Source organism: Hemitrygon akajei, chromosome 30 (genome assembly GCF_048418815.1).
Source record: "Hemitrygon akajei chromosome 30, sHemAka1.3, whole genome shotgun sequence".
Taxonomy (NCBI): Eukaryota; Metazoa; Chordata; class Chondrichthyes; order Myliobatiformes; family Dasyatidae; genus Hemitrygon; species Hemitrygon akajei.
The window spans coordinates 35,512,437-35,526,600 of NC_133153.1; the positions used below are offsets into that span (position 1 = coordinate 35,512,437).

At 47.6% G+C, this 14,164-nt stretch overlaps 1 protein-coding gene across 5 annotated transcripts in view; it reads left to right on the plus strand.

Moving 5' to 3' along the window:
* akap13 (A-kinase anchoring protein 13) overlaps nt 1-14,164 on the plus strand; it is a 554,439-nt gene that overhangs the window by 534,551 nt on the left and 5,724 nt on the right. For all 5 annotated transcript variants that reach the window (XM_073032598.1, XM_073032600.1, XM_073032601.1 and 2 more), the window contains 5 exons: nt 879-949; nt 3,372-3,413; nt 6,710-6,760; nt 9,391-9,855; nt 12,213-12,546. In XM_073032598.1, the coding sequence (XP_072888699.1) occupies nt 879-949; nt 3,372-3,413; nt 6,710-6,760; nt 9,391-9,855; nt 12,213-12,546 (963 nt within the window). The remainder of the gene's footprint in view (nt 1-878; nt 950-3,371; nt 3,414-6,709; nt 6,761-9,390; nt 9,856-12,212; nt 12,547-14,164) is intronic.

Sequence of the window (14,164 nt, forward strand, 5' to 3'; positions counted from 1 at the left end):
ACTAATGTTGTTCCATTTTTCAAGAAGGGGAACCAGGGATAATCCTGGAAATCTGGGACTTATTCCAGCTGGAGGTCTGTGATTAGTGGTGTTCCACAGGGAATTCTAATGGGATGTCTGCTGTCTGTGGTGTATCTAAATCACCAGGATGAACAGGATATAGAGGTTAGTGAGTTTGCAGACGATATAGAGATTGGTGGTGTTGTGGATAGCATACAAGGCTGACGAGGAATGCAGCAGGATATAGATATGGGCGGAGAAATAGCAGATAGAGTTTAGCTCGGCCAGATGTGAAGGTGAGAGCCAGTGCACTCTTGAGGGTAAGGCTCCCAACAGTGTTGATGAGCAGAGACAACAAACCCACCAACACTATCTCCATGGTTTTATTATTATGTATTGCAATGTACTGCTGTGAATGTGAGGAAAATATAGGAGATGGACATTGTGTAGGCAGAAGAAATTAGTTGCCATTTGATTACTAATTTAATTGGCTTGGCACATCATTGTGGACCAGAGGGCCTGTTACTCTGCTGTACTGTTCTGAATTCTATGTTCTAATCCAACAACCAATGGGTGGGGAGAATACCGCAAATAAAAGAAAGAATGGGCTTAATTTAAATTTGTACCCAAAAGAGTAGCAGTTCCAACAGTGTAGCGCTCAGCATGACAGTCCTGTGGTCAAAACCGTTTGGTGGGTCCAGAACCCATGACCTGCTTACTCAGAGGGAAGAGTGCTACCCAGTGAGCTCCCACTGAGACTTGGTAGTTCTGCTGTTATTTTCGGGAGTGTATCTCTCTGGAAAGCTCCTTGTGGTGTCTCACTCTGTTGAATAGTTGGTAAGTAAGTTGGTCATTGGTTAATGTGCCTTCTCTTAAAGGTGGAGAGAGAGATGAAATGGAAGATGGGCAAGACCTCCGCAGGACAGAGTCCGACAGTGTTTTGAAGAAGGTGAGTCATCCGTCATTGTAGAAACCCTTCCTTGTCTCCGGTGAAAGCCTCTTTTTCAACTGCACTTCAGGCAAAATATAGAATTCTATTTACACCCTTGGGTATAAATATAGTGCCTAAGACTTTTACATAATATTGTAATATTTAAAATGTATTGCTGCAAGAAAAAAAACAAAATTCATGAGATATGTGAGTGATGATAAACCTGATTCTGATATAGGTCTATATTGTGGGCTAAGAGTGGGAAGGGGGCAGGGAGAAGGGGGAATAAGGGTTGGGAAAAGGGGAAGGGAGATGGGAGGGAGCGGGAAGCACCGGAGAGACATTCTGCAATGATTGATAGAGCAATTGCTTGGAATCAAACAACCTTGCCTACTGTCTCAGGGCAGGGAGTGTCTGCACCCAAACAACACCTATCACCCCTGCACCCCCCCCCCCCCACTTGTGGCACTCCTGCTCTGCCACCTGTCCCACACCCCTCCCGTGGCACTCCCAGCGTCGCCATTCCCAACATCCTTTCCACCCGCCACATTTACAAACTCTCTCCACGTTGACAAATACTGTACTGTGCAGAAGTCTTCGGCACCCTAGCCATATATATGTGCCTGAGCATTGCATATGTTTATAATCAAGATGTTTGAAATGTTAAAAGGAAAATAAATCTAGGTGGTTTTTAGCTTCATGCTGGAGATGAATCTGCAAATCGTGGAGACTGTAGAGTATTCCTGCAGAACTGGCAAACTTACTGTTCATGGGATCTTATGCTCCCCCTCCCTCCCGCCCCTGCGCTACTTTAACTTTTGGCTTAGCCTGCCCTCTAGTGTTCAGACATGAGCTCTGCGGCTAAAGTTCGTGAAGCTCCATGTGTGGTGAAAGATGCTTGCAAATTCCCAAACATTATCCTTGCTACATTTCTTTAAAATGATTAATACCTTGACTTGTATCTTGAAGTGCTTATTACAAGAATGTTTCATGTAAAATTGGATTGCTTCTTTGAATAGTAAGAGTTCACTGTGAGGGAGATCCTTTGGAAGAGGCCAAAATCCTCTGGTTCAAAGTAAATTGAAAGAAGACATCTGATTGGTTGAGTTTAGGGCTGTTGTGGTATTAAGTTTGTTATAGATTAAGGAGGATAGCTGGAGGGAGATAGATTCAAACAAAGTCTAAAAGCCCAGAAGTGTAGCTATATTTATGTAGTGCAGGTTGGTGGAGAGACGTTGTGATCCAGAATGGTGGAGACAGGCTTGAAGGGCATGCTCCTGAATCCTGTGTTCTCACCGCTTCAGGAACCAGACTGCCATTAAAATAAAAATTACAGCTTTCTTTAAAATCTAGAATCACATCAGAATGGGGTTTAATATCGTTAACATATTGCACAGTGCTGTATTTGTCAACTTGGAGCAGAGGGCGAGTTCGTAGATCTGGCGGGAGCACGGAGCACGGAAGGGTGGAATGCCGCGGGAAGGGTGTGGGACAGGTGGCAAAGAAGAAGCACGCGGGGCAGGGGGTGGCACAGCTGCAGCCTGGCAAGGAAGGTCATTTGATTCCAAACAATTGGTTTATTAATCATTACAGAATGTCTCTGTGATGCTTCCCACTCCCTCCCCTCTCCATTCCCCTTTTCCCAACCGTGATTCCCCTCTCTCTGCCCCCTTCCCACTCTCAGTCCACAGTAGAGACCCATATCAGAATCAGGTTTATCGTCACTCACATATGCCATGAAATCTGTTTATTTGTGCACTAGCAGCAGCAGTACAGTGCAATACATAAAATTACTACAGTGCTGTGCAAAAGTCTTAGACACCCCAGCTATCTGTATATCGTGAAGCTTGTTGTTTTGCGGCAGCAGTACAGTGTAATGCATTAATAAACCACAGTAAGATATACGGTATATATTAACCTATGTAGTCTAAAAGGAGAGCAAAAAATAGTGAGATGGTAGTTGGTTCGTTGTCCACTCAGAAACCTGATGGTGAAGGGGAAAATGCTGTTCCTAAAAATGATGAATCTGTTCTTCAGTTTCCTGTACCTCCTCCTCAAAGGAGAAGAGGGCCTGTCCTGAGTGATGGAGATCCATAACAATGGATGCCGCCGTTTTGAGGCATCGCCTCTTGAGGGTGCCCTCGATGCTGGGGGGGGGGGGGGGGGGGGAAGCTGGCTAAGTTTGTAAGCCGCAGCAGCTTTTTTCCCAATCCTGTGCAGCGGCCCTCCACGCCAGACAGTGACGCAACCACGGATTAGAAACTACTCAATGTACCCTCTATCCTTATTCAGAGGACCTCCCTGTGGCATGTGAGATTGATGACTCTCCATCATTACATTTGGATGTGCAATTTTTAGCAGACCGCGAATTACTTTTACTCGGAACTTTACCAAAACTGTTACAAGGTCTCAGCTCACTATTTTGCCTTTCCTTTCAAAGGGGCTGATGGCCAATTTGCTGCTGCCTATCAGAAAGAACGAGGTAAGGCTAATTTTATGTTGATGTGCACATAAAGTGCATTAAAAACCGAACCCTTAGACTGTTTGTGGTCAACAGAAGATTCAAGATTGCTTGTGGTCATTTTTCAGTAAACGAGTGCAAGGGAGAACTAAATAATTGTTACTCTGGTTCTGATACAACATTTAAAAAACACTAAGCATAAAGAACACAAAAAAAAGAATATAAATATGGAAGCATTCCTATAAAATACTGTTATATACATGGACCGAGTGTATGTACATAATGTGACGCTCGTTGATGTGTATGTAGGGGTGGGTTAATGGCTGAAGGTGTTGGTCAGCCTAATGGCTTGGGAGAGGTAACACTTTATGTGTTTGGTGATCCTCGTATGAACTGGGTTTGTTATAAATTACTGTGTATCATGTATTGCAAAGTAAGAGGTTTTTAAATGCTCTGAACGAAAAGCCGAGTAATAACTCACCATTTCTGTGACTGAAAAAAATCTCCTGTGCTGGGTTGCCCAGTTCTGATTATCCATTAGTGTCGTTCCCCAAGAGCAGGCAGTTCCTACATTGCAGCTGACATGGGTGAAGACCATTCACACAGTCAATCTCACAGCACAGTTTGGTCGTGGCAGCCCTCGCATTGCCAGCACATTCCTGCGCTCCCATCCCAGGCAATCCTGTCACCAGTCTCGGGAAAAGCTCTTTTTTTTAATCAGCATCCAGATAGATCAGGATGTTCCCGTAATGGGTTGCCAGCAAGTGAGCTATGGGTGAACTCCAAATTGAGGAGGAGTGATTCAAGGCCATTTTATTTTGGTTTTGCAATTGTTTTATTATTGTCATATGATGCAGTGAATCAAGTACCATTGGTTTATTTTTTTTAATTGAGATACAGCGCGGAATAGGCCCTCCCAGCCGCGTCACCGAGCAACCCCTGATTTAATCCTAGCCTGATCACAGAACAATTTACAATGACCAACTAGTATGTCTTTGGGCTGTGGGAGGAAACCAGAGCACCCAGAGGAAACCCATGCGGTCACAGGGAGAAAGTACAAGCTCCTTACAGGCAGTGGCGGGAATTGAACCCGGGTCACCTGTACCGTAAAACATTGTGCTAACCACTACACTACCATGCCACCCGGTTTATTATGGTCACATGATTCAGTGAAAAGCTTTGTTTGCTTTCATCCAAACAGATTACTCCATGCATTAGTACATTCGTCATCGTCATCATTAAGTGCTGTATCATATGACGTGGGCGATCATAGGCTCGTGACCGTGACTTTCGTGGCAAATCTTTCAACAGAAATGGTTTTCCACTGCCACTTTCCGGGCGGTGTCTTTACAAGACGGGAGTACCCCAGCCATTACCAAAGCTCTTCAGAGATTGCCTGACGTCAGCGGTCACATAACCAGGACTTGTGATATGCACTAGCTGCTCATACGACCATCCACCACCTGCTCCCACGGCTTCACTTGACCCCGATTGGGAGGGCTAAGCAGGTGACCTGCAGGCTAGCGGAGGGAAGGAGCACCTTACATCTCCTTTGGTAGAGACGTATCTCCACCCACCACCCATTAAGTATGTTGAGGTAGTAAAAGTGAAAACAGCCTGCAGAATATAGTGTTACGTTTACTGGGAAAATGCAGTGCAAGTCGACAAATAAAGTGCAAGGGCCACATGGAGGTAGATTGAGAGATCACGAGTTCATTTTTAGTGTCTCGGAGGTCAGTTCAAGAGTGAGTCCCACAGTGGGACATAAAGCTGCTCTTCACAATCAGCATCAGGTTTAATATCACCGGCACACATCATGAAGTTTGTTGTTGTGCAGCAGCAGTACATTGCAATAAAAACTGAATTAACTATTTTAAAAAAACGAAATAGTTAATTAAGTAGTGCAAAAAGTAGTGAAGTGGTGTTCATAGGTTCAATGACCATTCAGAAATCTGAAGGCAGAGGGGAAAAAGCTGTTCCTGAATCATTGTGTGTGTGTGACTTCAGGCTTCTGTACCTCCTTCCTGATGGTAGCAATGAGAAGAGGGCATGTCCTGGGCGATGGGGGTCCTTAATGATGGGTGCTGCCTTTTTGAGGCATGGCTCTTAGAACATGACCTGGATGCTATGGAGGCTAGTTCCTGATGGTACCTACTCTCAAGCTTTTCTCTCTTCTGCCTAGCCAAAGGGAGGGAGAAGGGAGAACAGGACAGGAGGAGTGCTTGATTGAGTTGTCTACAGGAATGTAGACTGAGTCATGGAAGGGAGGTTGGTCTGCGTGAGAGACCAGGCTGCATTCACAGCTCTTGCAGTCTTGGCGCTCGTAGTTGCCGTACCAAGCTGTGATGCATCTGGATAGGATTCCTTCAATGGTGCGTCTGTAAAATATTTTTTTAGATCTTTAGCTCCCATTAATATCAGAGAACGTGTACAGTGTAAAACCTGAAATTCGTACTCTTCCCAGACGCCCACGAAACGAGAGACCCCATAGAATCAATGGAAGAACAATGAAGCCCTGAACCCCCTCCTCCCCACCACCCTTCGCAGAAGCATCAGACACGCGCCCCCCCCCCCCAAACCACCATGTAAGCAATAGCAAAATCCCCCTGATCCCGAATGCATCAAAACTACAGTCCATAACCCAGCACTCCGGTATCTCAGACAGGCTGTGTCTCTCCAGCAAAGGAGAGAGAGAGGCCGCTCCTACAACGAGAGCGGAGACCCTCAACTTGCTGTTCCCATGCTACAGTCATCCGCGCTTTTCAGTACTTTTAATTATCTGGAAGGGCGAGACTAGTTTATTTTGGGCAAGCTCATGACTTGCTCAATGATGCAAAAATAAGAAAGACAATTTAGCACTCAACAGAGGCAAATACTCAATGTTTATTACAGTTTGGGTTTTAGAAACTAGGATACAGGCATATCATTGGAATTGATTGCCATGTGTCTATGTGTAGTGGGAAGGGTAGTTTTTTTTTTAAAAAGAGAGACAGCACGGTAACAAGCCATTCCAGCCCAATGAACTCGTGGTTCAATTACACCCACATGACCAGTTAATCTACAAACTCACACATCTTTGGACTGTGGGAGGAAACCGGAGCACCAGGAGGAAACCCATGTGTTCATGGGGCGAGGTACACACTTCTTCGAGATACCGGCAGGGTTGCTGGCTCTGTGGTATCGTTACGCTAATCGCTGTGCCTCCTTCTTGGGATCTCAGTGTCGCACATTGAAATGATAAGATTGGTTCGGAGTGATGTTTGAATCTCTCAGAGTTATTTTTAACCTCACCTTAGGCTCACTGTTTTGTTTTTCAGCAAGTGCTTCAGAAGGTTCTAAATCTACAGCAGCTGTTACTCGGGTTACAGGTGAGTTTATAACATTTTGCCCACAGTGGCAATTATTGAAGCTGCTGAAGTGAGCAGTCACAAGGAAGGGGTTCCAAACTACCCCAGGACGCCAACAATTATACAGCCTAATCACAGAGGGATTCAGAACAGAAATGTCCGCAATCTTTGTCTCCAGCTGTGTCTGCGCTGATTGTCAACAACCCAATTAGACTAATCCTGTATTTATTTAAATTAGGGGTTCCCGAACTTACTGATGCCATGGACCCCTACCGTTAACCAAATGGTCTGTGAACCCCAGGTTAGGAGTCCTGTAAATAGATTAACACACACACGTCCTGGAGGAACCTACCAGATCATGGAACTTTTATGGAAAGGAATAAAGAGTTGAAGTTTCAGGCTGAGACACTTCATACGAGTCCTGCAGAAGGGTCTCACTGCTTATTCTTTTCCATAGCTGCCGCCTGGCCTGCTGAGTTCCAGCAGCATTTTGTGTGCCCGGTTTTGTGTTGTTTTATCACCATTTTGTGTATTACTCCAGATTCTAGCATCTGCAGCCTCCTTTTCCACTTGCCCTCCTTTCAGAGGCAAAATACGTTAGACAATTCCACAGCCATGACCGTGGAATTTATACTGTGAATATACACCCCTGTGTATATTATTTATTTAGGGATACGGCACATCAATGGCCTTCTGACTCAACGTGCCTGCGCCACCTAATTATACCGGTGAGCAATTAACGTACAAACCCATACGCCTGCGGAATGTGGGAGGAAACCAGAGAACCCAGAGGAAACCCACACAGTTACGGGAGGAATGTCCGATCTTCTTAGAGACAGTGGCGGGGTTGAATCCCGATCGCCAGAGCCGTAATAGCAGTACACTAGCCATTACGCTACTGGGCCACCCGCTACTTGGGATATCATTCCAAGTTTTTATTCTCCCCACATTCCCATCAAACTCACCCCCCCCCCCCCACCCACCAGCCCCGGATTCTGCCACTCTAGGGTCAATTGACAGTGGTCAATGATCATACCAAACTGCCCGGCCCTGGGATGTGGGAGGAAATTGGAGCACCTGGAGGAAGCACACGCGGCTACAGAGAGAGGATGCAAACTCCTCGGGAGATCATGATTAAATCCTCGCCTCTGCTGCCGCGAGGTGGCCACTCTATTGACGGCAGCCCCCCCCCCCCCGACCGTGATAGTGAATCCAGCTCAAGTCCGAGGCAGACGCTGGAATCTGGGGCGACCAGCGACCTGCAGGAGGAACTCAGTGGTTCGAGTAATCGCTTCTTCCCACCAATGCTGCTCGGCCCGCTGAGTTCCTCCTGCAGATTGTTGCTCCAAGTGGACAGCATTTGGTACAATATCCACTGGAGGACATAAAAAGTAGGAGCTGAAGGCCATTTGGCCCATCAAGCCTGCTCTGCCACTCAATAAGATCATAGCTGATTTGGCTGTGGACTGAAGGTCTATCTACCTACCGTTTCCCCATAACCCTTAATTTCCCTGCTACGCAAAAGCCTACCTCACTGCGCCTTAAGGTATATTTGATGGGGTCACCTCTACTGCTTCCCTGGGCAGAGAATGCCACAGATTCACTGCACTGTGGAAAAAGCAGTTTTCCTTGTCTCCATCCTAAATCTGCTCTGCCAAATCTTGAGTCTTATGTACCATGGTTCTGGTATCACCTACCAATGGAAACAACTGTCCTGCCTCTATCTTGTCTATCCAAAAGGACATAGGAGCAGTATTAGGCCATTCGGCCCATTGAGTCTGCTCCACCATTCGATCATGGCTGGTCTATTTGCCCTCTCAATCCCATTCTCCTGCCTTCTCTCCTTTGACACCTATGCTAATCAAGAATCTATTAACCTCGCTTTAAATATACCCAGTAACTTCAGCTGTACACCTGCCTGTGGCAATGAATTCCTCAAATCCACCAGCCTCTGGTAAAAGAAATTCCTCCTTTTCTCCGTCCTAAAGATCATCCTTCTATTCTGACACCGTGCCCTCTGGTGCTAGACTTGCCCACTATTTGAAATGTACTCTCCACGTCCACTGTACCTAAACCTTCCAATATTCAGTAGGGTTCAATGCCATTCCTGTCCTCATTCTTTTTAATTCCACGGCGAGAACAGGCCCAAAGCCATCAAACGCTCATAAGTTAACCCTGTCACTTCCGGGGTGATTCTCATGACCCTTCTCTTCAATGCTGGCATAACCTTTCGTGTGGCCAAGTGGTTAAGGTGTTGGTCTAGTGATCTGAAGGTCGCTAGTTCAAGCCTTGGCTGAGGCTGCGTGTATGTCCTTGAGCGAGGCACTTAACAACACATTGCTCTGTGATGACACCGGTGCCAAGCTGTATGGGTCCTTAATGCCCTTCCCTTGGACAACATTGGTGGCGTGGAGCGTGGGCAACTGCCGGTCTTCCAGGCCTCAGTCATCATCAAAAATCGATGGACAGCCGAAGAAGATACGGGTCCAAATTCCTTTCATAATTTCAATGTTTCTATACAATACCCCTTCTGAATTCCTGTGTGTCCCAGACAACTTAACTTCTCCTCATAGGTTTAACACACTCATCTCCGTACATGCCTCAACCCGAGTTTCACGGCGTTTGATGGCTCTCTCCTTCCCTCTTGGCAGGCGGTCGTGGTGCAGCAGGACTCGTTCATCGAGGACCAGAAGCAGGCCCTGAGCGAGCGCCTCTCGCGGCCACACGTCCGCCTCAGCGGCCTGCTGGAGCAGGAGAAGCAGCGGAGCCTGGAGAAGCACCGGCAGGAACTGGCTGACCTGAAGAGGCAGCAGGCCCAGTTCCAGGAGGAGAAGCGCAGGCGGGAGAAGGAGTGGGAGGGCCGGGAGAGGGACCTCGCGGAGCGGGAGACCTGGCTCTCCCAGCGGGACGACGAGTCGACGAGGTTGCGGGAAGAGATGGAGCGGGAGCAGCAGGAGCTGCGGCTGAAGAAGGAGGAGTACCAGCAGGACCTGGAGAGGCTGAGGGCCGCCCAGAGGCAGCTGGACAAGGAGCGGGAACAGCTCAGGAAGAAAGAGGAGCAATTGAGCCACCAAAGACACGGTGACCTTTTGCACTCGGACTCCCTCAGCTCCCAGGTACTGGTCGGGGTTCAGGGGTCGGTTTATAAGCAGTGGGGCAATTCCCCCACCCTTTCCCCACTTGTGTTTTCTCTCATGAAGTTAATTGGCAGTGGCCACTTTGATATGGCTCAACTTTGTTCCGAGATTTGCTAAGGCAGGGTAAAAGATAGTTGTCAGAGGATGTCATAGAGTTATGCAGAAAGAAAGCAGGCTCTTTTGCCCCATGCTGGCCAAGGAGACCATCCTGAGCTGGTCCTATTTTCCGGCATTTGGCCCACATCTCTCTAAAACAGGGGTTCCCAACCTCGTTTATGCCTTGGACACCTACCACTAAGCATGGGGTCCATGGACCCCGGGTAGGGAACCCCTGCTCTAAGCCTTTCCTATCTGTGAACTGCCCAGTTGTATCTGTCTCTACCACCTCCTTTTGAAACACATTTGCACTGGTACACGGACAGGATAGGGGGCAAACGGGATTGGCTTCGACGGGCACCTCGGTCAGCATGGAAGAGTGGGGCCGAAGGGCCTCTTTCTGTGCTGTATTTGACTCTCTAACTCTAATTCAGCTGCCTGCTTCTTGGAGTCGTAGAGCTTTTCAGCACAGAAACAGTACCTTCAGTCCACCTCGTCTGCGCCAAATCATTATTCTGCCTAATCCCATTGGCCCAGACCTGGACCGTAGCCCTCCGTGCTTCTCCCGTCTGCGTAGGCATCCAAACTTCTCTTAAATGTTGAAATCGAGCCGGCATGCACCACTTCCACAGGCAGCTGGGACCAGTTTCATGGGGCATCACGGTCAGCACGGCATTGTGGGCCGAAGGGCCTGTTCCTGTGCTGTACTCTTCAATGTTCACACCGCCAAGGAACTGAGATCCAGACCCTGTCAGCAGGGAATTGGACTGGGGGGGGGGGGGGGTTGGCGGACAGGTTAGCTCTTTATTCCTTGGTGCATAGGAGACCGAGGGGTAATCTTATTGGAGGTGCAAAAATTCATAAGGGGTACAGAGAGAGCAAAATGCACATGGTCCTTTTCTCTGGGAAAGGAAACCAAAAACTAAAGAGCATAGGTTTGAAGTGAGAGGGGAAGGAATTGAAAAGATCTGGGGGGGACAACTTTATGCAGAGGGTGGCAGGTGCATGCAGCAATCTGCCGGAGGGAGCGGTTGAGGAAGATACAGTGGCAACGTTTAGAAGCCACTTGGATAGGTGCATGGATTTTTAAAACGTATTTTGAGATACAGCGTGGAATAGGTTCTTCCGGCCCCGATTTAACCCTAAACCTGTCACGGAACAATTTACAATGACCAGTTAACCTACCCAGTAGGTCTTTGGAGTGTGGGAGGAAACTGGGAGCACCCGGGGTAGACCCATGCATCCCACAGCGAGTGCGTACGGAGCACGGCGGGATTGAACGCCGAAACCTCAAGCTGTAACAGCGTCGTGCTCACCGCTGTGTTACCGCGGCACCCAATAGGAAAGGTGCGGAGGGATATGGGCCAAGTTTGAGCAAATGGGGCCAGTTTAGATGGTACCTTAGTCAACATGGACCTGATGGCTGAAGGAGTGGTTCCGAGTTGTACAACTAAGACACCTGGGTGGGTTTGGAATGCCACCTCCTGGATGCACTTGGCCTCTTGTTGTGGTGACTCGAGTTTCTCAGTGCCTGCCCTGGTCCTCCTCCACTTTGGTTGGTTATGACCCCGATTCTCACCAGTCAGTATTTTCAAGGAGGCTTCGAGAGCACCCTTCAATCATTTCCCTGCCCTCCTGATAACGTCTTGTCGTAGTGGAGCTGGGAAAAGAGATACTGTTTTGCCAGACGCTGTACACTCAGTGGCCACTTCATTAGTTATCTCTTGTATCTAGTAAGTGGCCACCGAGTGTTTGTTTGTGGTCTTCTGTGCTGTGGCTCGTCCGCTTCAAGGTTCGATGCTTTCCTGCGCTCCACCATTGCAATCCCTCCTTCCTGTCAGCTTGAACCAGTCTGTCCATTCTCCTCTGACCTCTCTCTAACAAGCTGCTTGCACCCACAGAACTGCCAGGCACTAGGGTGCATTTTGTTTTCCACACCATTCTCCATAAACTCTCGAGACTTCTGGGGGGAAATCTGAGGAGATCAGCAGTTTCTGAGATACTCAAACGTCTCCGTCTGGCACCAGCAATCATTCTACGGTCAAAGTCACGATTCTTCCCCCATTCTGATCTTTGGTCTGAACTTCCTAACCATGTGTGCGTGCTTTTATGCATCGTGTGGCTGCCACATGATTGGCTGATTTAAATATTTGTATTAATGAGCAGGTGTACAGGTATGACTAAAGTGGCCGCTGGGTGCATAGCCCCAAAACTCACCGATTCTCCTCTTCTGCTCACAGGCTTCGGATCGAGAGTCGGCTTCACACACAGACTCTGCAGCCGAGATTTCCTCAAGTTCACTGAAACCCGACAGCTGCAATTCATTAAAGCAGGACGCTGCGGACGTGCACCTTACGAAGAAGGGATCATCGGAGGGCAACCCCGCCGCCCCCTGGACAGACTCCACGCAGGGCTCGACCAAGAAGCCGTCAAATCCACCGAGCAGCACCAACCAGATGAACAACCCCATCCCTCCCCGGTTACTGAAGCTGGCCAAGTCAAAAGAGAAGAAGTCGAAACACCGTAAGAACAAGGGGGAAAGGTCAGGGAACCTACCATCAGTGTACAGCCCAGGTATGTCACACCCAGACTGACTTTCACATTGACTGACACCAGGTTAGATGTTGAACAGCTCTGGTGGGTTGTAGTCCCTTAGGTTAGATTCATTGGCCTCATTCTGCTCTTATGTTTTATGGTCTTAGATTAGGGCATCTAAAACCAGAGGACACAGCCTCAGAATAGAGGGGAGTGCTTTTAGAACAGAGATGAGGAGGAATTTCTTCAGCCTAAGAGTGGTGAATCTGTGGAGTTCTTTGCCACGGGCAGCTGTGGAGACCAAGTCTAAATGTATATTTAAGGCAGAAGTTGATAGATTCTTGATTGGTCAGGGCATGAAGGGATGTAGGGAGAGGCAGGAGACAATGGTTGAGAGGAAAATTGGACCAGCCATGATGGAAAGGCATATCAGACTCAATGGGCCGAATGGCCTTATCCTGCTCCTATATCTTATGGTCTTATTGGATTTATTAATTACATGTACATTGAAACATACAGCGAATCGTTCTCACCCTTCCCTCTCACCCCCCCCTCACCCTTCCCTCTATTTAGCTATCATTCAATTGCCTGTCTTAAGAGTTTCTTAAATGTCCCTAATGTAACTACAGGGTGGCAGGGTGGAAACATGTCTCTACCAAAGGAGGTGTAAGGCACTCCTTCCTTCCACTAGCCTGCAGGTCACCTTTGGGTAAGATGTAGCATCTACTTAGCCACCTCCCCCTCCCCCCCAATCAGGGTCACATGGGTGCAAATGATGGATGGTTGTATGAGCAGCTGGTGCACATCACAAGTCCTGGTTATGCGACCACTGACGGCAGGCAGACAATCTCTGAAGAGTTTTGGTAATGGCTGGGGTCACCATCTTGTAAAAACGCTGCCGAGAAGATGGCAATGGCAAACCACTTCTGTAGAAAAATTTACCAAGAACAATCATGGTCACGGAAAGACCAGTGTCGCCCACGTCTTCAGACACAGTGCATAAAGAACGAACAGAATATATCTGCCTCTACCAGCATCCCTGGCAGGGTGCTTCAGATACTCACCACTGTCTGTGCAAATAAAACCTACCTCGGACATTCCCCCCCCCCACGGTGTACTTTCACTGTATACATTCAGTGGCCACTTCATTTGGTACCTCTTGTACCTAATAAAGTTCATGGTCTTCTGCTGCTGTAGCCCATCCACTTCAAGTTTCAATGTATTGTACATTCAGAGATGTTTTTTTTTCTGAGATACTCAAACCACCCCATCTGGCACCAACCAACATTCCACGGTCAAAGTCACTTGGGTCACGTTTCTTCCCCTATTCCGATGTTTGGTCTGAACAACAACTGAACCTTTTGACCGTGTCTGCATGCTTTTATGCATTGAGTTGCTGCCATATGATTGGCTGATTAGATATTTGCATTAACGAGCAGGTGTACTACCTAATAAAGTGGCCACTGGGTGTGTGGTGATAAGTCAGGAGCTTGACATAATATTACTGAGCCAGTTTTGACTCCGGATCCAAAGCAGCATAAAAAACACAATAAGCATGAATGACACACTAAGAGAAACATAAAAATATAAATACATAGGATTAGCTGTATATACATTGATCGTATGTCCATAAAGTGACACTGGGCACAGGAGTATC